The sequence below is a fragment of the Ursus maritimus genome, unplaced genomic scaffold (genome assembly GCF_017311325.1).
Source record: "Ursus maritimus isolate PB19 unplaced genomic scaffold, ASM1731132v1 scaffold_17, whole genome shotgun sequence".
Lineage (NCBI taxonomy): Eukaryota > Metazoa > Chordata > Mammalia > Carnivora > Ursidae > Ursus > Ursus maritimus.
In genome coordinates, this window is record NW_024424119.1 from 50,489,823 (window position 1) to 50,512,481 (window position 22,659).

Here is a 22,659-nt window from a genome sequence, read left to right on the forward strand (position 1 = left end):
TTTGTAAGAGAGAGCATGGGGAGGGGTGGGGGAGTAGGGGGGACAAAGGGAGAGAGAGAATCTTAAGCAGGGCTCAATCTTACAACCCTGAGATTATGACCTGAGCCAAAATCAAGAGTCGGATGCTTAACTGACTAAGCCACCCAGGTACCCCTAGAGGAACAGTTTCTTTTATATATTTGATGAGCTTCTGCATACTTACTACCTGTTTTAATATTTCTGATTTTGGTATGTAGACGTATGCTTGGAGGAGTCATTTTTATTTTTTTAAGATTTTTTTTTTTATTTATTCGACAGAGACAGCCAGCGAGAGAGGGAACACAAGCAGGAGGAGTGGGAGAGGAAGAAGCAGGCTCGTAGCGGAAGAGCCTGATGTGGGACTTGATCCCGTAACGCCGGGATCACGCCCTGAGCCGGAGGCAGACGCTTAACCGCTGTGCCACCCAGGCGCCCCTGGAGGAGTCATTTTTATTCCATAGCTGAGAGTAGTTTGAGTCCGTTTTGTGGTGTAATGTGGAAGTGTTCATTTTTGTTAGGAGTACTTTTATAAATTGTCATTTGCTGAGAGCAGTATAAGAATTTCAAATTTTACAACTTTTTATTTATACTCCTTCTAGGTAATATTGCCCTTATTATTATTATTTTTTTAAGGTTTCATTTATTTGCGAGAGAGAAAGAGCACAAGCAGGGGGAGCGACAGAGAGAGGGAGAAGGAGGCTTGATGTGGAGCTCAGTCCTACGACCCTAGGATCATGACCTGAGCTGAAGGCAGACGCTTAACCGGCTGAGCCACCCAGGCACCCCTGCCGTTATTATTATTATTGTTAATACTATTTTTTGCCCTTATTTTTATAGGTGGAAGGAAGGTGAAGCTCGGCAGTTGTGACATTCTGAAAATTTTGATGATTTACATTTTTCGGCTCTACTCTTTGCATTAACTATAATACTATTTGGCCATTAAAAGTTATTAGCATGCGGATGCTAGACCACTTAAATATCATTAAAATCCATGTATGTAGATAAAAACATACAATGAATTTGAAGTAATCAGAATATGATATTTATTAGGTTCTCTTTTTTTCTGATATGCCCCTCAAGTTCTATTGATCAGAAAAGGAAAACTCGGGGTGCCTGGGTGGCTCAGTTGTTAAGCATCTGCCTTCGGCTCAGGGCGTGATCCCAGCGTTCTGGGATCGAGCCCCACGTCAGGCTCCTCCGCTGGGAGCCTGCTTCTTCCTCTCCCACTCCCCCTGCTTGTGTTCCCTCTCTCGCTGGCTGTCTCTCTCTCTGTCAAATAAATAAATAAAATCTTTAAAAAAAAAAAAAAAGGAAAACTGGGGGAGGGGGCGCCTGGGTGGCTCAATCAGTTGAGTGTCCAACTCTTGATTTCAGCCCAGGTCGAGATATCAGGGTCATGAGATCAAGCCCTGTATGGGGCTTGAGCTGCGTATGGAGCCTGCTAAGGATTCGCTCTCCCTCTGCCCTTTCCCCATTTTGTGCACTCTCTTTCAAATAATAAGTCTTTAAAAAAAAAAAGAAAGAAAGAAAAGGAAAACTAGAATGGAAGAATGCTAGAACCTTTTTCACTGTGTAGAAACTCTTACTGAGTGATGAGTTCTGATTTGGTCTTGCACAAACAGTTTGCCTGTTTGTTTTTAGGCGCCCACCAGCTGACCTCTCCTCCTTCTCAGTCAGAGTCTCTACTTGCCATGTTCGATCCACTGTCTTCACATGAAGGTAAACTGGTCAAATGAGCTTTTTGACTCTTACAGAAGAACAGAGCCAAAACCCTTTGTTGATGCCTTTTTGGATCAGTTGTATCTCGGTTGCAAACTTTTTTTCCCCTGTGTTCTAGGGGCTTCTGCCGTGGTAAGGCCAAAGGTTCACTATGCCCGGCCATCGCATCCACCACCAGATCCCCCAATCCTGGAAGGAGCTGTGGGAGGAAATGAGGCCAGGTTGCCAAACTTCGGTTCCCATGTTTTAACTCCAGCTGAAATGGAGGCCTTCAGGCAAAGGCATTCTTACCCTGAGAGATTAGTTCGCAGCAGGAGCTCTGATATAGTATCATCTGTCCGGCGACCTATGAGTGACCCCAGCTGGAACCGGCGTCCAGGGAATGAAGAGCGAGAGCTCCCTCCAGCCGCAGCCATTGGTGCTACTTCTTTGGTGGCTGCACCTCATTCATCATCTTCATCCCCGAGTAAGGACTCCTCAAGAGGAGAGGTATGGGACACAGGCCATCTAGAAGCATTTTGCTAATCGTGGTCAGCTTTCGTGTTCTGTCTGCCTGGTTCTCTTGATGCGTGAAATTAACGTGGTATATATAAATCGAAGAGTAAGGATGGGCAGCAGTCATGATTAAAGATCTATCAGTCTAGTTTGTCCACAACTGTAACCCATGGGAAACCTGTACTATTTTGGTTTTGTAGTAATGTAATTTGCATTTTTATGACTCTTTGAACTTTTCTCCAAGCAATTTTGTATCTAATTTCATTTAAACCTCACAGTTTCCTTCTGAGATGAGAAATTAAATGATGTCTAAGGTCGCCTGATAGGCTAGTAAAGGAACTATAGTCAGCTCTTTGACATGTGATTTTAATAACTCACTTTAATTGGTGATCAAAACATGAACTTTGAAGTTGCTTGCATCTGGGTTTGAGTCCCAGCTGTGCCCCATGCAGGCTTTATAACTTCGGGGAAGATAGGGAGATAACCTTTTTTAGTCCCTTATTTCTCATCTATAAAAAGGGCTTAATAGTATTATTTATTTCCTAAGGCTGCTGTGAGGTGTAAATGAAATACTACGTGTCCTTAACACTCAGTATTTGGCATACAGTCCATACTCACTTTTGTTATTACTACTGTGTCCTCTCTACTACCCCTCTAGACTTTATGTGTGTTGCGCTTACTCCTTCCAAAAGTATTTCTTGAGTGCGTACTCTATGCGAGGCTCTGTATTAAGGTTTTGGTTTAGTAACAGTAATGAGATAGTGCCTGCCCTCAGGCAGGTCCTAGTCTGGTGCTTAAAAGGTATACTTCCATGTTTCAGAAGTTGCCTGTACAGCAGTAAGAACAGTTTGGCTTTTAAGACAAACAAGAGTGGTTTTTGTATTTCACAGACAAACTGAAATCCTTTTCCTAGTAATTTATCCTGCTGTCCAACTCCAAATAAAGCATCAAACTTTTTCTACAGACTGAAGAACGCAAAGATAGCGATGATGAGAAATCAGACAGGAACAGACCTTGGTGGAGAAAACGTTTTGTTTCTGCCATGCCTAAAGGTAATTTTATAAAATATTAGAATTATATTAGCAACAAGAAGCAAAGCCCCCAAATCTCTTTCAGAGAGCCAGTATGTCAGCTCCTCTGTGAGGCTTGCTGGGCCTAAGTTTCTGGCCGTTTTGAGGGTAGAGAAAATGGTTTCACTCAGGTGAATGCTAAAGGCAGACCTTTAGAAATGATAGTTCTTGTTCTTTGCAGGAAGTGGTAGTGGTTTCATAAATGGAAGTCAGGCAGGTCACGGTTGTTTAAATATCGTATGCCATTAAGGTTAAACGTAGGACTTTTGACATATGTATTGCTAATAATTATTGCAGGAAAAAGGGATGCTACTGGTAATGAAATGTTGAAAATTCATCCTTTACATTCCTGGAGTAAACTTAAGCGCTTTTTTTATGTTTATGTTCATTAAGAATGTTTATATCCTGAATATATATTAGTGAGTGTTTATTTTGGAAGGCAGTTGTATAAAATTGTTTGCTTTTTTTTTTTTTTTTTTTTTTTAATAGCCTGGCATTGCAGCAATAGATATTGAGATTTGAGTTGGCAAAAGCATCTCTTCCTGCAAGGAGAGATCATCCAGGATTAAGGCTAGGGACTTCTTCCTAAGGCCTCTTCTCGGCACCATGGCGCTCAGGAGCTGAGGAGCACTGCTTTCAGCTGCACTCAAGCCCCCTTGATGAGGAGAAATTGAGGCTCAGAGCTTTGAATGTGTTGTTTTCGAGCAGCGGTTAAGAGGCAGTGGTTTTGATTTAGTCCCAACAGATTCGAATTAAATCATTCTTCCTGTGGCAGATGACCCCAAAGCAGATCCCGGAAGCTTCTTTAAGAACTTTCAATACTGTTGTAAGAATGATTGTCAGTTGACACTCAGGATTTCTTAGCTTTTAAACTTTTCACCTTCCTTTCACTTAGAAATGTTGGCACACCAGTTAATACTCCAAAATGACTGCTGTCTCCGAGTAGTGCAGTATGTTATGTGTCACACTACTGACTTTATTTAATTTCCAGCTCCTATACCATTTAGAAAGAAAGAAAAACAAGAAAAAGACAAAGATGATGTGGGGCCTGACAGATTCTCAACACTCACAGGTTTGTAGACCGTGGACTTCCTGGCTCCTTCATTCCCAGAGCACATATTTCATAGCACTGTTTCTTGGGCGCCGTAAGCGCTGCCTTTTTAGGAGAGCGTGTCTGTGTGTGTGCAGTGCGGAGTGTGTTCTTCAGAGCTCTGTGGCTTCCAGGTGGTGGCCGCAGTGAACCTGAGTGTGCTCTTCCTGCACACCGCCACTGCCATCCTCATCCTCATTATCATAGCTTCTGTTTATGATGAGGCCCCGGTGCTGAGCCTCTAGGCACACCCTACTACGCGACATCCCAATGGGACGAGGCCACATGGGGCCGTGTAGGAAAGTGTGGTGATGGTTTTAGTGCGATGCATGCCACATCTTTGGATCATTGATCACATAGCTTTCTCTAACGTTGATCATAGAATTCTAAATTGATTCCCATCTGTAGTTCTTGATTATTCAGGGTCACAGTGAAATGCTGTTCTACCTAATCATTTCCTTGTTTTCGTGAGAAAGTGTTCAAATAGTATCACGGATTTATAAACTTTACTAATTTTTTACAGCTTGAATCATTTTAACATTGCTATCTGACCCAAGGAAAACACAACTAGGGATGGGGTTCTTACCTTATTCAGCATTTGTGTTTTTGCAGCTTCTGTTGGGCACATTATGAAAGAGCACCCTTAAAGGAATGAGTTCGAGAAGTAGTGTTAATGACCCAACCTTGAGTTTGATAGCTTTGTACTATTTCCGATGGCTGTAGAGCATCTAGACCGGAAATTAATTTCTCACCTCTTTTTTTCTTATCTCGGTTTCCAACTATGTTATCCTACTAAATTAAAATGAAGATTTTTATTAAACAATGGTATAGGTTTCCAAAGAACATCCTCCTCAAATAGCTCACCGTAGTAGAGGTAGAATCCCATTTTAATGCACGTTGTTCTGGTATCTGGTTCCATGTATTTGGATGTATTTCCACGGTCTCTGGCATACATCCCTGCTTTATCTGGTGCAGTGACTCTCCTGGAACGAAGGGTTTTGAAGAGCAGGAGCTGCGTGTCCAGGCCAAGGTTCTCTGCTGAGAGCCGTCAAGCCTATCTTACTCAGTCAGCAAATACTTGTTGAACATCTGACTCATGCCAGGCACTGTGCTAAGTGTTGTGGTTATTCAGTCAAATCACATGACCCCTATTCTTCAGGGGCCTACAGTCTGATTGAGAAGAGTTGGAAACATATCTCTATTTTCTTACCATGTTCCTACTGTTAGACCACCACCAGTATTTATGGAGTGAAATACTCTTAATGAAATCTCATGTTTTATAATGTTGAATTAATAACTGGAGAAGTTATAAATTATTTTTTGCTTGTGTCTTTGGGCAAGCGTTTTTCTTGGTTCTTGGTGCCTAATCTAGAAGTTAAGTAGAGTAAGTTTTTTTCATAAGGTATTTCATTTTCTTTGTGTTTGATTCAAGCAATTTAGCTTCCCTACTAGTGCAGAAATTTCTGCCTAGTCCTAATTAATGATCTGTTGAAAATTATCATTAAATCAACTTTTAAATGATATGAAAGGAAATTTCTTGACAGTCTGTCCATAATGCAGTCACCCTAACTATCCTTTTTTTCATGTTCTTTCCCAATCTTTCCATATTTGTACATGGCTTTTCATGATTGAATCAGAGTATTGTGTAACTTTGTATTCTTCTTTTCCTAAACGTTATTTCATAAACCCTCTCCAGTTTCTAGTAGACATGGTTGGTTTTAATAATTTGTATTGGCTCACAGATAATCTGTCATATGATTTTATAGCATTGTGAATGTTCTCTTGCTTTTGGATACTTGAATTGTATCCGGTTTTTTATGGTGAAAATGGTGTTCACAGCTTTGTATATGTAGCATATTTTGTTTGTTTTCGTTACTTTCCTGGGATAAAATATTTAATGGCATAGAAATAAAGGTTATAAGCAACATTATAGCTTTCCCTGTGGTTAGCCAGTTTTATTGTTCCTTTTTCAGAATGCTCAACACCACTCAGAACCAATAGCAAAAAAGTACTTCCCCTCCAAAGAAAGATTTTGTAATGATAAAAGTTTTATCAATTTACATTTTGAAGATCAGATTTTATTAGGATTCTCTTCTCATGCATTCGGATAGCATTATAGCAGAAAGATTACATTAGTTTGAAAATCCTCTTTCTCTACAGCTTACTGCAATTTTACAGAGACATGGATACTAAATTTTTTTTCCCCATGGAAACAGAAGCTCCCAATGAGCATACTATTGAACCTCTCTATACCTGATTTCCTCGTCCGTAAGGTGGAGGTGATAACAGTACCTCCCTGTAGGGTTGTTGTGATGATTAATTGAGATTGTTCATATAAGGTGCTTAGCACAGTTCCTGGCACGTGGTAAGTGCTCAATAAATGTTAGCTGCTATTATTATTAGCTGCTGTTAACACACATACATATATAAAATCTAGTGATTTTTTTTATGTGTTTTTAGACTTTTTGTAAAATGGGATTCTACCAGAATGTGGACATTTATGGTTACCTGCTTGGTCTCCATCTATCTCTGGAGTGTGCAGTTCACTATAGGACCCGATTTTGTCCCATAGATCTGTAGCAGTTCTTTGCCTTGATGACTGTTAATTGATGACTCTGCCTTCTTAGACTCCAGGAGCACATTTTGATGCGCTGATTTTGCTGACAGGATAATGGTCCTGACAGTAAACAGTGCTACATCTGTGATGGCGATAAGCTTTTTCTCCGTGTACCTTGGGTACAATTCCAGCACTTTCCAGCAGTGGCTAGATTCTCTCGGAGTACCTCTGACACCATTGCAGCACAAAAGTGCACTCTTCTAGCAACTGCACTGTCATGGTGAGATTCAGTAAGACAGAATATTGATACCTGAAGTTTTCAAATGTGGTGTAGAGAGAGAGAGAGAGATACAGGAAGAATGGAGGAAGGCATTTTTTATTATTTAAAAGGATTTAATTCTAAATTTGATACTTTTCCCCCTCCTTCCGCATGGAGATGTCTGAATATATGACTCTGCATTTAAAGATGCATTGTTAGAAGTTCTGTTAGCTTGAACTGCTAATAACAGTAACTTGAATGGAAGTGCTTCAGAAGCCCATCATCCCTGTAGACTGCACTGAACTTCCCAACACTGTCATGCAGAATTTTGGCCATGAGGAGCAAATGGAGCTAACGCTTCCAATTTCGTGCTTGGGCAAGGCTCTCAGACCGAGAAATGGGATGAGCAGGCAGCTGCATGGTGCCTCTTAACGTTGAGATATGTGCTCTTTTTAAGTCTTACCTCCTAATCCGCCTTTGGGATTATGCTACTGGTGTCGTACTAACATCAGAATTGCCAGAAACCAAGGGGAGCTAATTCTCTCACTCTCCTTTCCCCTGCAGATGATCCCAGCCCTAGACTCAGTGCACAAGCTCAGGTCGCTGAGGATATTCTGGACAAATACAGGAATGCCATTAAGCGAACCAGCCCCAGTGAAGGAGCAATGGCAAACTATGAAAGTACAGGTGATCATCATGATAAAGATTTGAACACAGTTGACCCTGAACAGTGTGGGGGGTGTGGAGGGTACGTGGGTAGGGGCACCAGCCTTCTGCATAGTAAAAATTTATATGTGACTTTTGACTCCCCAAAAACTCAATGACTGATAGGCTGCTGTTGACTGGCAGCCTTAACAACATAAACAGTCAATTAAGACATATTTTGCATGTTATATGTATTACATGCTGTGTTCTTACAATAAAGTCAGCTAGAGAAGAGACAGTGTTAAGAAAATTGTAAGAGACGATGCATTCACAGTACTGTCTGTATTGAAAAAAAATCCACGTAGGAGTGCTTCGTTGGCTCAGAAGAGCATGTGATTCTTGATTTTGGGATAGTGAGTTCGAGCCCCACATTGAGTGTAAAAATGACTTAAAAATAAAGTCTTTAAAAAAAAAATCCGTGTATAAGTGGTCCCACACATTTCAAACCTATGTCGTTCACGGGTCAAATGTTCTAACTTTGGTATCATAGTGAAAAGTGATCTGAATAAAAAGTAGCTTTTTAATAGCTACTTTGAATAGCTGTCAGAAAAATATGGTACAATCCCTAAGATAAAGTGAGAGGAAAGAAAAGTATATAAAAGCGTAAACTGTATACTGCATGTGTTTCTGCTGGTATGCGCACAGAGTGTCCCTGGAAGAATCTGACTGGTAGCATGAGTTGGCTCAGGGAGAACTCATAAAGAGCATAAGGGGGAGCCAAAGTAGAGGCGAATTTCCCATACTTACAATTTTGAAAAGTTTCACAGGGCAGAAGAGTGGAGGTCCATATTCCCTCTGCCTGGACTTTCTCAGTTGTTAACATTTTGCTGCATTTCCTCTCTGTATATTTTTCCCTTTTTTCCCCTGAATCATTTGAAATTATCTCCTGATAAAGGTAGTTGTTCTTCGTAAGCCCAGTATCTTTATTATAGTAATGAATTTTTATTCCTTTTGATTTTATACATGAGCGTATTCTCTGAATTGGTTAGTTAAAAATATAAAAAGAACTGCGGGAGCCACAGGTGCGTTGTGGCTGCATTTGTGAGTTGGTCCCAGCTCATCCTTGGGCAGTGGGACAAGCCCTAGTAAAGAGCCCAGAGGAGCGGGGGTAGGGTTCGCCAGGTAGCTAAGGGCTGAACAGCCAGCTGCTTTCTGGTAGGGCAGCATTCCATGTCTGTAACATGAGGGTGTTACGTAAGAGGATTTTTGAGGCCCCAATTCTGATTAAAGCATTATCTGTTAAGTCAGTGACTTTCATTGCCTTGGGTCAAGATTGGTATAGGAAGTAAAAGTCAGGGGTGCCTGGGTGGCTAAGTTGTTAAGCGTCTGCCTTCGGCTCAGGGCGTGATCCCGGCATTCTAGGATCGAGCCCCGCATTGGGCTTCTCCACTGGATGCCTGCTTCTTCGTCTCCCACTCCCCCTGCTTGTGTTCCCTCTCTCGCTGGCTGTCTCTGTCTCTGTCAAATAAATAAATAAAATCTTTAAAAAAAAAAAAAGAAAAGGAAGTAAAAGTCATTCTCTTCTCAACAACTGCTCTCTTGATCTCTTGATCAACAATTGCCATCAACTTGTTGAAGCGAACTTTCTTTTTTTGAAGAACTCTTGACTGTAAAGCACGGTGCTAATTTATGGTCGAGTAGCTCTGAACACCTCCTCGTGCTAGACTCTCCCAGGTTAACCTGCTTTTATCCTCTCTTGGTGCTCGGTTTTGTGCAGAGGTCATGGGTGACGGCGAGAGTGCACATGACTCTCCTCGAGAGGAAACACTGCAGAACATCTCGGCCGACGATCTCCCGGACTCTGCGAGCCAGGCGGCCCACCCTCAGGATTCTGCATTCTCCTACAGGTATCTCTTTGACAGGAGTTCGAATTTGTGGGTTTGGACCTTTCATCACCACTGCAGTCGCTTCAAGTCAAATGATTCATTGAGCCACCTAGGAAATGTAGAGAGCAGAGAGATAAGAACAAAATGCTATTTCCTGAAAAGACTGCTTCACTCGGATGCCATGTATCAAAGGCTTTAATTCAGGGGTGAAAACCAACCACCTCGTGTTCACAGGGGCCACGTCAGTCATTTAAATGACACAAGTGGCAGACCCCTTGCCCACCCCAGTCTCCCAGGCCACGTGAGAAATGCTGGGGGAGACCGACCCGGGGGCAGAGTCAGCTACAGTTTCAAGCAGTAGAGCCGTAGGAAGGGCTTCTTGTCGCGTGGTGAGCTCGTCCTGTGGATGGATTAGCCTTTCTCAAGAGATGCGGTGGAAGGCATTCTTGGTTTGGATGGTGAGATGGTTCTGGTGACCTCGTGGCCCCTGCTGACCCTAGCATAATGCCCCTTTCTCATTCTCCTCATAGTGCCCATTGTGGGACTCTGTGTACGTTACAGGGTTCAAAGGATTTGTCGTTCGAGTGATTCTGGTGATTTTACAGAATGATCCTTGCCCAGAGCATTTTTACAGCCTTGCTCTTCGGGTAACTAGAAAGCCTGTTCCTTTAAGTGAGGTGTCAGTAAATTAAAATTATCTTTTATTTATGATCACTTGAAACATTTGAGTCCTGAGGTAGCATATTAATTTATATAGTGAGTGTTCATAAACTGTGACCGTATCTGCATAAAGAAATTAATGTACTTTTGGGGCTCCCAGTGACTCAGTTGGGTGGCTGCTTTCGGCTCAGGTCGTGAGCCTGTGATCCTGGGATCAAGCCCCACATCGGGCTCCCTGCTCAGCAGGGGAGTCTGCTGCTCCCCTTCCCTCTGCCCCTCCCCCTGCTTGTACTCCCCCCCGCAAATAAATAAAATCTTTAAAAAAGAAATTAATGTACTTTTGACTCATTCTTCAGAGACGCAAAAAAGAAACTGAGGCTTGCTCTTTGCTCTGCGGATTCTGTTGCTTTCCCAGTGCTGACCCATTCAACAAGGAACGGTTTACCAGACCATACAGACCCAGAGGGTAAGTTTTTCCTGTATTTATAGGTTGAACCATGTGAAACTGCCTGTATTCAACCTATGTGAGCTCTATAGCAATTCTGTACGGTTCCATTAGTATATTTGTATTAGCATCAGGTAAGGGCAGTTTGATTCCTGATGCTTCATTAAAGTGAGTCTCAGTGCAGCTTCCGTTCTGCTGATCCCTGGTAGAGCAGAGCTGACATCCCAAAGGCTGAGGGAAGGTATACAATGGAAATTATCTTCTCGGCAGTAACAGGATTCTTTCTCTCTGACTTTTTGTTGTTGTTGTTCAGACAATGAAATTGTATGCTTCTTAAAAGTTCAAATAGCTGAAGCAATTAATTTACAAGATAAGAACTTAATGGCTCAACTTCAAGAAACAATGCGTTGTGTGTGCCGCTTTGATAACCGAACTTGCAGGAAACTGCTGGCCTCTATCGCCGAGGACTACAGGTAATTACCCCGCCTCCTGCACCTGTCACCCGGCGGCAAGGATCTTCTTGCCTGTCTTTATTTCACATGTGAATCTAGGCTTACTGCAGCATGCTGGGCTGCGTTTACCTGCATGTACATTTCCAAGGATCACATTTGGGTATTTATCTGGAAATGTAGTTGTAAATGAGCAACTCTTACAAACAGAGAGGTGCACTTTCCTTCAGCTTTGCACAGATGCAGCATTAGCAGAGATGAGGCCAGGATATCCTGCTCCTTTTCTTGGGGTGACCAGAAAAACTACTTCCCTGGAGCAGGGAATCAGGCGTAGCCTAAAAACTGCTGCCTTCTGTCTGCTGCCAGCCCTTTGCTAACAGTTCAGGAGAAGAACATCAGGGAGATTCTTGGGAGATGACGAGGCCCCCAGGCTTAGGGGATGGGCGCTCTAATGATTATTACAATTAGACTGTCAGCAAAGAATTGGTGATAGGTTTAATGATGTAGTGGTATATTGACCTGTATTTTGTTGTTTTAGTCTTCTGTAGCAATCAATTTCCTGTGAAGTGTGAGGTCCTGCCAGCATGGAGACCATGGGCCAATATAAAATAGATCAAGGATGCCAGGGGACTTAGTATCGTTCAGTGAGTTAGGTAGCTAAGTGTTCAGCCCCGTAGGTGTTACCCTTCACCAGCATGCAGAATGCTTCTGTTCCTTGAGCTGGCAGTACGGTTAGTCCTCAGGACAGTTGCCTGCAGCCTGACATGGCTCATTCATAAAACCAAAGTCTGTGACGTCGTATGTTTTTAAAGAAAAATTAGGACTCTTGGTCTCCAAGAAAGTGTGCCCTGTATGTATGTGATGTCTCCCATGTAGGAAAAGGGCGCCCTATATTGCTTATCTCACTCGCTGTCGGCAAGGACTGCAGACCACGCAGGCCCACCTGGAGAGGCTGCTGCAGAGGGTCCTGCGGGACAAAGAGGTGGCCAATCGGTACTTCACCACGGTCTGTGTGAGGTTGCTGCTTGAGAGCAAAGAGAAGAAGATCAGGGAATTCATTCACGGTAACTAAAGATAAGTTTAGGTTAAGCATCTCTTCAGCCCTGTGTTAGTGGGGAGATTTGGAAATTTTTGTATTGCTCGTTTGAGTAGTTGCATATCTTAAGAGTAGTCCGTTAAATTCCCAGGTGTTTTACGGATTCTTAATCATTAAACCTTGATGTCAAGCCAGTACATTTCATTTTTATCATGGGTTGAGTATCTGTAGTTTATACAAAATTGGGAAAATTGAAAACAAAACAACAACAAAAAACAAAATTGGGAAAATTGGTTAAAGTTTTGGATCCACAAAATTCTTCTCATATTTAAAAATAAAACATAACATTAAAATTTTTTTTAATTTTAATTTTTTAATATTTTTTAAAAAATTCCATTGTAGTTAATGTGTAGTGTCATGTTAGTTTTAGGTATACAGTATAGTGATTCAACAATTTATGCATTAGTCAAAGTATGTCATTTTTATAACAAACCCCTTGCTCTTAAACTTTTGCATATTTCTTACCTTTCTCCCGATTTTAATGATTCGGCCACGTTTTCTCCTAAAATAAACCATACCCAATACCTTTGACTTTAAGAGCATAATATCTGCATAGCTAGTTATTGAAATGATTTCTGTAATTCCCTTTTTAAAATTATTCAGATCGTGTATTAAAAATCATTATTTTGCATTGGAGACTTTCAGCAGCTCACAGCAGCTGACGATAAAACTGCTCAGGTAGAAGACTTTCTGCAGTTCCTTTATGGCGCGATGGCCCAGGACGTCATATGGCAGAACGCGAGCGAGGAGCAGCTTCAGGACGCCCAGCTGGCCATCGAACGGAGTGTGATGAATCGGATTTTCAAGCTTGCTTTCTACCCTAACCAGGATGGGGACATCCTTCGTGACCAGTGAGCACTCCCACGTTTCCGAGCCCCCGTTGACCACGTAGGGGTACATCAGCCGGTCCCTTGTGTTACACAAGCTGTGCCGAGACTTAGTATGGGACAGGGAGGGCAGTGCAAGTCCCGAGATCAGAAAGAAGGATAACGCTCTCTTTTCAGGGAAGTGGGGAATTAGGCCCGCGTCCCTTTCTTTAGCACTTGCCGCAGTTGGGGTTTTCCATTTGGTGGAGTCATGATTCCTCAGCCTGGCGCCACTGACATTTTGGGCCGGATAATTCTTTGGTGTGGGCAGCTGCTCTGTGCCTTGTGGGACGTTTAGCAGCATCCCTGGTCTGTACACTAGATGCCAGTAGTACCCACCCGCTGTGAGAGCCAGAATGTCTCCAGACACTGCCAGATGTCCCTCGGAGGGCAGAATCACCCCCTCCCCCATCACCGCTGTGTGTGGTCGTCCAGTGAACGCTTCTCTCCTCCACCAGATCATTGGCTCCACGAGAGCAGGAACATCATGCTTTTATTCGCTCCTCTCTCCCAGCATCGGGCACAGTGCTTGACTTCCGTATGCTCATTATCTATTTATTAGGAATGGAAGGCTCTCCTTTGATTATCAGAAAATATCTGGAAATGTATGGTGTATGAATTATGTCTCAATAAAGCTGATTTTAAAAAATAATCCTAAAAAAATTAATCCTGAAAAAAATGCCTGGATTGGTAACAGGGGTTATATTTTGGGTAATGAGACTAGGGATGATTTCGTATTTTCATTTTTCCTTCTTTGCATTTTCTTGAGCACTGCTTTACAACCTTGTTTCTGGCCCAAGCATGTTGAGGCGGCCCCTGTGCTCCCCAGCAGTAACGGTGGCTCTCAAGGGGTCCATGTGATAGGACCTAGGGGTGACTCATGAGTGGTCTGTAGAAGGTTCTCTCATGGAAATGCTAAGATCTTGCATGTATGTTCTGTGGATGGGTTAGGATTGTTCCAGCCTGCCTCTCCTACTGGTTCATACTCTCAGAGGTACACCCAGGCTTCTGTACTTAATTTACCAGATGGAGCCTATTTTCTCTCCGGAGACCAGCTTTCCACTTCCAGAACGGGATATGGAGTTAAGGACATTCAAACTGTATTTACTGCAAAGAGTAGCTTTGAAGCAGGTTATTCCTGCCTCTATTCCTGCCCTCTCCTCCATGGCATTTCTGTAGGTTTTATAGAGTGGACAGTTAACACAGTGTTCTGGAAAGAGTAGTAGAAACCAGGAAAGCTGGGTTTAGCCCCTGCTACTAACCCCCGTGTGACCTTAGGCAAATCCTTCACTGTTTTAAGCCTGATTATTTTCATCTATGAAATGAGAGAGAGTTTGAGTGTTCTCAAGAGCCCCTTCTCTATCTAAGCTTCTGTGATCGTTGGTTTCTGGCTTTTGATCCCTCTACGTCCTCTGTGCTTTGTACTAATTAGCATGTCCAGGTGGCTTCTGGACTAGGGCCCCTCTCCTTTGTCCCTTGGAACGTTGTCCTCGGCTGGGAAGGAAGGTCTTCCCTACTCTCCTTGTCTCCTCTTAGCTCACTTAGCATTTCTGAGCAGATCCTACGTGTGACACCTTTTTTGACAAGACGGAATACTTAGAGCGAAGAGATACTCTTAACTGTAATTGTAATCTATAATCCAAAATTAGTCTAAATGTTTTAAATGTTTTGAAAAAATCAGTTATGACTGTGTGCCTTATTATCGGAACTGCGTATTTACGTATGTGTTTTTGGGGGTTTGCAGGGTTCTTCATGAACATATTCAGAGATTGTCTAAAGTGGTGACTGCCAATCACAGAGCTCTTCAGATACCGGAGGTAACACAGGGTTATGTGGCATGGGTGCTGCTCGTGGTTGCTCGATACACCCATCTGCAAGTCAGCAGTTTTTCAAGGAAACAGAATATAATAAATTCTAAAACACAATTTGCATTTGATGTAATTCTCACTGTAAAGTTCTCGGAGGTCCTCAGATTAAAATCACCTGGCAGGGAATGGCACCTCAGTGTGGAGATGAGCGGGGGCGGGGGGGCTGCACTGAGGGCCCTGAAGCCCCGCCGCCTCCTGCCGCAGTGCTCCCTGTGGATGTGTGTGTGTGTGTTTCAGAGAGAGAGCGTAATGGAGAAGGTCCTAGGGGGAGAGAGAATCTAAGCAGGCTCTGGACGCAGGGCTTGATCTCACGACCCTGAGATCATGACCTGAGCCAAAATCAAGAGTCAGACACTTAACCAACTGATCCCCCCAGGTGCTCCCTCCATGGCTGTTTTATAATCCTGTTTCTGCAGAAAAGTGCCATTTGAATAAGGAATCTGGTGACACTCCACCGAGCATGACAACTATTACTCCAGGGGAAGAAGTTAAATCTGTGACATCAAAATTACCTTTTAGGTCATACAATTTTTACAAAATAATAGGAAAATTTCAGGTATTAGAGCTTTCTGGTGGTTTTATTAAAGTCCCCGGTAATGAAATACTGATGAGTGTGAGTTTTTAAATTTTTTTTGTTTTTTTTGAATCTGTTATTTCTAGAGCTGTTGCAACAAATGTACATATTTAAAAAAATTTTTTTCTTTCAGAAGTAGCTTGTTGTGCTTTTAGAATCAGCTACTACATGTAGAGAAGTTCCATTCTAGCTACTTAAGAAAAGAGAATTATTTGACATTGCTTAAATTCTACGTTGGGTGTTATCGTATCCCCTTTGCTCCATTAATGGCTATCTGGGTTGCTTTATTAAAAAATGCAAAGCAAATTACTTAAAAGTTTAAAAGTTAGGCTTTTGTCTTAGTGGAGGGGAAGGAACAGCAGTCTGGCTTTACTGAAGAAAGGAAAAGGCACCGAGCTTGCCCTTCTGCTTCCTGACATGGAGGTTGCTGTGGTGGCCTCCCGTAGTCGCTGTTCGATTCAAGTTCTGTCTGTCTGTCTGTCTGTGGTCTCGCTTAGGTTTATCTTCGGGAGGCCCCGTGGCCATCTGCACAGTCGGAAATCAGGACAATAAGTGCTTACAAGACCCCCCGGGACAAAGTACAGTGCATCCTGCGAATGTGCTCCACCATCATGAACCTCCTGAGCCTGGCCAATGAGGACTCCGTCCCCGGGGCAGATGACTTCGTCCCTGTTTTGGTATTTGTGTTGATAAAGGTGGGCCCCTCACGGTTACTAATGAAAAGAGTTTATTTGGCATTGCTGAGCAGGGCTTCACATGCTCCGGAGACCTTGGTTCCTCCCAGTCTTAAGCTCTGTGCTACCCAGGAAGAAGGTGTCTGCTGTGATTTGTGTTCTGTCCAGGAGGTACGGTTTTCGTAAGAATAGGAGGACCAGATTGCCAGATGAACATTTTCAGCTGTTACATGCCTGAGGTTCTTGGTTGGGGCTTGGTTGTAATTACTGAGTGAAGGGATGAAGAAGGAATGAGGCAGGTTCTTTTTAGTGTGCTTTTCCCATCTTCTTCCACATTGAATTCTTCATAGTACTTGTCACATGAACTATCAAATTTCCCAAATACCTCTCCTCTTTTAGCCTCTTATTTTCTAATCGTGCCATATTATTTTAAAACGTACTGACATCTCTCTCTCTTTTTTTAAAGATTTATTTTATTTGTGGGGGTGTCGGGGGGGGGCAGAGGGCAAGATCTCAAACAAACTCTGCACTGAGTGCAGAGCCTGACGTGGGGCTCGATCTCACAACCCTGAGATCATGACCTGAGCCAAAATCAAGAGTTGGACACTCAACTGATTGAGCCCCCCTGCCAGGCGCCCCATATTTGTGGTATTTCTGCAATCTGAACTCTTGGCTCAGTTAGCAACCCATAGGATCGTTGTGCGGTTGGCCTTTGTAACTCCTGCTGCTGGCCTCGCTCTTCTCTCGTCCACGTGTGGTGTGCCTGGTTCCCGTGCGGAGCCCGTTTGAATGTGTTCTGAGGCACAGGCCTTAGCTTCTCCCAGCCACTTAAAACACCTGTGTCCGTCCTTTCCCCGTGAAGAAAGTGAAAAAGCGGCAAATGTTCTGTGTTGCCTCTGGCAACAGAGGGCATGTTATCTTTTTAGTTTTTTTTTTTTAAAGATTTTATTTATTTATTTGACAGAGAGAGAGACAGCGAGAGACGGAACACAAGCAGGGGGAGTGGGAGAGGAAGAAGCAGGCTCCCAGCAGAGGAGCCTGATGTGGGCCTCGATCCCAGAACGCCGGGATCATGCCCTGGGCCGAAGGCAGACGCTTAACGACTGAGCCACCCAGGCGCCCCTAGTTTGTTTTCTTTCTCAGCGGATTCTACCCAGGCTTATAACTCACTGGCGTATAGTATTTATTTCCTTATCAAACATTTTAGAATCCTGGGATGTTGAGGAAGTCTGCTGGGATTAGTTCAGTCTCTTTAGGGACCAGCAAGCTTCAGTGACTTACAAGAACAGAAAGCTCTAGATACAGTTCAGCAGGTATTAGAACCCGAGTTGCCTTTCCAGTATACTGTTGTTCTTCATACTGGCTAGGGGGTTTCTAAATCACTTCCAAAGAAGAATTTGGGGATTATTTTCAAAAAGGACTGGTATCTCTTTCATAGAAAAACATGTGAAGATGTTAACTTAGATGATTTTTGCAGAGCTATGCATCTGAGTATTTGACTCTCTCATTTTTCACTTCTCTAGGCAAATCCGCCCTGCTTGCTGTCCACTGTCCAGTATATCAGCAGCTTTTATGCCAGCTGTCTGTCTGGAGAGGAATCCTATTGGTGGATGCAGTTCACAGCAGCAGTGGAATTCATTAAAACTATCGACGACCGAAAGTGACCAAGACCAAGGCCCACCAAGGCAGCAGACTGTTAGGCGGGCAAACAGATCTCTTAGAAAATGTACCAGCTGCTTTGAAGGCTGAAGATTGTTTTTGTATAATATTGTACAGCATTCAGACATTTTAAAAACAGATCTTTACTAAACAGATTAATGAGCTAACAAGCAGGTTCTCTTTTCTTTGGGCTCTTTTCGTTTCTGTTGCATATTTGGTTATTTTCTTGTCCCAAGTAGAGAATTAGTACTGCAAAAAGGGACCACATTTTTCAGGTATTTTGAAATATTAAAAAACAGAACAAAATCTAGAAAATTCCTAGATCTCCATTCATGAATACCCATTCTTTCCTTTTATTTAAAAAAATAAAAAGAACAGTACACCTCTTTTTAGATGCTGTCTAATCTTATATGCATCTAATGGAAGGAGAATACCAGTTGCACTGAGAATTGTAATGGTGGTGACATTAGTGGCATTATCTATAAATACACTCGCCTAGATTGAAAAGCTAAGAAGGAAATGTAAATATAATATATATTTATATTTGATGTAATATGGACATCTTCAGATTCTAATAAACAAGGAATATTGCTGATAGTAGGTTGTGACGTACCCTCTTGTGAAATGGTTTGCTGGATAAAGTTTAAGCTAAGCTTAAAAGCAACAAGTACACAGAAATATTTATTAAAGTGGAAAACAGTTTCTTGAACTTTCTAGTTGTGGAGTTTGATGCACAAGACTGCCTCTGATGAGGGGTATAACAATCACTTAGACATTCCTCACCACGGACGTCCTTGAGCCTACAGGAGGAGGGAGGTAGACCCTTTAATCGGCATGTGTTGCGTACGAAGGAACGGTAGACACCAAATACGTTACTGTGGTACTTCTTACCTGAAATACTAAATACAGTGTAGAAACCCCAAACAGAACTCCTTTCAAACCTTTAATTGTAATATATTTTTGATGATTATTCACATTGAATGACAGACCAGGAATTCAGTGAATGTCATTTTTTTAAAAACTAATTTGTATTGTCTGCTCTAGTGATACAAGTTTTACTAGTGATAAACTATTTTAATCAACCATATTATTCTTATGGAAAAAATCTATTTTGGCAGGTTTCTGTGCCTTTTTTTCCCTCTTCTGAACAAAAGTCTATGTTTCAGTATTTTGGTTTGACTGTATATTGATAATCAGGAATGGGTTTTGGTGTCTGAGCAATTGGCCAAGGAGGCGCACCAAAGCTTCAAGCACAAGTCTGTACATAAGTCATGACTGACTGGCTTCACTTGGTATGTTTCCTAAACATGGTGAGCTGCTTTTGTAACACACCTGGTCCCGTACTTTGAGTCCCTTGTTTGCGGGCAGCATTTCTAGGCATTTTTAAGGGCACTGACAGACAGCCGTGAGCAGATGAACACAGAGGCTGTGGTCTTCTCTGCAAGACCTCCGTGTTTAATTGTGCCTAAAGAAGCTGGATTTTCTTTATGCCTCCACTTCTTCTCATTGATTTATTTTAAAATACCAAGATACCAAGTTGCATAGGAGTGTGGGATGTGGTTTCTGCCTTTTAGGGAGAGATCAGAATTAAACGAGTACTACAAAATGTCCTTGGGAATGTTAGGTCAAGCAATCTGTGTCGAGTCCTGTGCTTCATGGGTTGTGACTGTCAAACTTGCCTCGGTGTTAGAAGTCAGATCCTATCGTAAAGACTTTATGAGACAAACAGTCTGACACGATTTCTGAGACCTAGGGGGAGTCCATTTACTTTAGCATTTGATTCAATAAATGTCAGTAGAAGATTTGGAAGAGTTGAAGTGCATTATTAATGGGATTTTATAGAGATTTTTTTCTCCAAATGGTTGCTACATCTCTGCTGTGTTCTCACTATGGAAATAAACGCGAAGCTGTGGACATGGCACAGGGCTCTTTTCTGGGGAGGACAAGGTGGCGAGTTGGTGCCAGGCTGTGCTGGAGGCAGGTGGTAAGAGCTGAGCGGCGCCGGAGCCAGGGGCGAGGCTGGAAGCCCGCAGACCCGGCGCCAGACGACGCCTCTGAGACAGGCAGGGGCTTGGGTCTCGCCTCCGCTGCTGGCAGCGCGGCACAGCCCAGCTGTTGGGGGAGCGGCGTAGTTTCCCTCTGGAAACCCTGTTGGGAGCACGGCCAAAGCAGCAGTCACCTTTGCGGGTGTGGCGTGGCTCGTTACAGCCTTGCTCTCTGCACGGAGGACTGGGTAACGGCGTGGCAGCCGTAGGGTGTGAGGCAGGCAGGAATTTGATTTCGCGCCTTCAGGAAGGAGGAACAGTTGTTCTTTGGTTCTTACTACACTTCCTCCGAGTACCCATTTTGTATGAAAGATTAGTGCAAAAGTATAAAATCACCCACAGGGAACATTCGGTAGCCACTGATGACGACGTGGACTTTGCAACGATAAGGAATGTTAAATGGACACAATGGCTCAGTTTGCACGCGGTTAACATCTCTAATGAGAAAGGAGTTTGTGTCTTGTGTTAATATTCTGCTTCTGGAGAAAGGTCGTAGGAATACAGATCGAAGATTGTCTTTCCTTGTGAAGTTATTATTTTTTTAAGGCCTGGTAAACGTTTTGTTTTCTTTCTCCACTTTAGTTCCCATCTCAGCCACAGTAATTACTTTCTTCTGATTTTTCTTTTAAAAACCTGCTGATGAAAGCCTTTTTTATACAGATATTAAATCGCTGTAGTAAGAGAATTAGGCTTTGTGAGGGATTGAAAATAGATGTGTTGCATGGTTTTTCTTTTCCTGTTGTGTCCTGGAAGGCTTTGTTTAACGCAGACTTTCAGCATACGTGTTGCTGAAGTGCATGAGCGAGAGAACAGAAACCGGGCCCAGACGGCGGCGAGGCTGTGCTCTTGCCTGGGAGACCCTGTAGCCGACTGCGCATGCCCACCCAGCACCACTGTGGGGTCGCCTGCCATGGGGATTCCAACTGGGGCCAAGTCAAGGTCAACTACATACTTTAAATGGGGGAGGCTTTAAAGATTCCTTTCTCTGATGTGATTTGTTGTGGAAGGGGGAAGTAGGACCACACTCGCTCAAAATTCTTAGTGGATTACATAGAAGTGATAGAAATGTAGTGGGGTTAGCTTCCTCCGTGTGTGTCTTAGATGTTCTCTTCCTGCCTCTCCATTCCTGTTTCATTTCTTTAAGCAAAAGTCTATATTTTCCGTCTTTTTAGTTCTTTTAAGTCGAGTGGATTTATTCTGTATGTAATTGCCATAATTTGCTGGGTGGGGGGGATCAGAAACAATCTTCTTGAAGCTCCAAGAATTTTTAGTTAGTAGATTAACAGTGATGAGGTAATTTGAGATATTCTGAATGCCAAAATGCTTGAGAACTTTGCCAGATTAATACTTAATATATTTTAGAATGTAGGTTACCCAAGAAGTAGGATGACATGGAATAGCTTTATTACTCTTGAGGACACTTGGAGAAAGGAAAACACAGTTTGCTTCAGTGTCACGGTTGGTGTGGAGTCACTGTGGAGCTGGTGTGTCCCACAGGCCTGCGCTCAGCAAAGGTTAAGTTCAAGAGGGAGGAAGTCCTCTCTACTTGGTTAATGGCAGACAGTGTGGACAGCGGGCCGCACGCCTTAAGAATTCACCCCTGCTGAGCTGATACTCTGTCTTGTTTACCGTATTCTTGTGCTGCACCTGTATTAAAAAGCTTTGTACTGCCTCTCCTCTGGAAACCGATAAAACCTTCTATAAGCCTCAGTTAATGAGCTTGCACAATCTTGTATATGTACAGGAAACTCCTCCTGTCTTCTAATGTGATGACTAATGTATCATATCATTCTGTAAAGCTGATTAAAAAGGGAGAGCAGTTGAATTCACTGGATTTTATGTTTCCATCTATTTTGTATGCAGAAGCAGTTCCGAAAGTGTTTTTGACTTCAGATATTACTAATTTCTCCATGAGTTCACACTTGTCTTTTTCCCCTGAACCTCTAAGGCTGTTTGGTAAGTGTGGTCCAGGAAGGAGTGAGCGTGGACTCGCGGTTGCTAACGTGATGGTGAACATTACTGTTTCCACGCAGGTCGTGTCTGACTCTTGTATGTCGTAGCTGCTCATCGGCCTTCGTTGTGTGAGCGGAAGCCCTCGTCCCGGTATTCACTGAAGCCTTTATTAATCTTTTCGGCTGAGGGGAGGTGCTGTTAGACAGGGAACCCTTGTCACAAGGTCACCGCAGTCTTCCCTCACTGGTGGAAAGGTGCTTTCCCTATATTGATTGCACTTCATTTAGAAGGAAACATTAAAAATTTCGGTTAGGGTTCCGTTTTCATTCAGTCTGTTCAATATTAAAATTAATGCTATCACTTGCCTAAAACTGAAAATAGAATTCAGCTTTTCTTGCCAACTTGGCATTCCCTGTGTGCTTGGACTCCTGTTATATTTGTACCCACTCAACCCCTCTCTCCAAATAAGTGGCTCCATAGCCCTTCCCGAAGGATGCTGAGCCTTGACACTGTTGAGCTAGGCCTCCCTGTAGCGCTGCCTGTAAAATGTGTCACGATCCTGAGAAGCGACATCATTTCTCAGAAGCGCCTCTTAGCTATAAATGCGTCCTCTGCGTAGAGATTTAAGGAT

At 42.9% G+C, this 22,659-nt stretch overlaps 1 protein-coding gene across 5 annotated transcripts in view; it reads left to right on the forward strand.

The window, feature by feature from the left end:
• The window catches only part of GAPVD1 (GTPase activating protein and VPS9 domains 1), a 74,779-nt gene extending 52,870 nt beyond the window's left edge, over positions 1-21,909 (forward strand). For 3 of the 5 annotated variants that reach the window (XM_040631884.1, XM_040631885.1, XM_040631887.1), the window contains exons 14-26: positions 1,660-1,737; positions 1,856-2,226; positions 3,197-3,284; positions 4,294-4,374; positions 7,773-7,895; positions 9,631-9,760; positions 10,756-10,865; positions 11,158-11,317; positions 12,170-12,357; positions 13,027-13,240; positions 15,000-15,072; positions 16,195-16,392; positions 17,895-21,909. In XM_040631884.1, the coding sequence (XP_040487818.1) occupies positions 1,660-1,737; positions 1,856-2,226; positions 3,197-3,284; positions 4,294-4,374; positions 7,773-7,895; positions 9,631-9,760; positions 10,756-10,865; positions 11,158-11,317; positions 12,170-12,357; positions 13,027-13,240; positions 15,000-15,072; positions 16,195-16,392; positions 17,895-18,035 (1,955 nt within the window). In that variant the 3' untranslated portion in view covers positions 18,036-21,909. The remainder of the gene's footprint in view (positions 1-1,659; positions 1,738-1,855; positions 2,227-3,196; positions 3,285-4,293; positions 4,375-7,772; positions 7,896-9,630; positions 9,761-10,755; positions 10,866-11,157; positions 11,318-12,169; positions 12,358-13,026; positions 13,241-14,999; positions 15,073-16,194; positions 16,393-17,894) is intronic. The other 2 variants (XM_040631888.1, XM_040631889.1) reach the window with 1 other exon arrangement.
• The last annotated feature ends 750 nt before the right edge of the window (positions 21,910-22,659 follow it).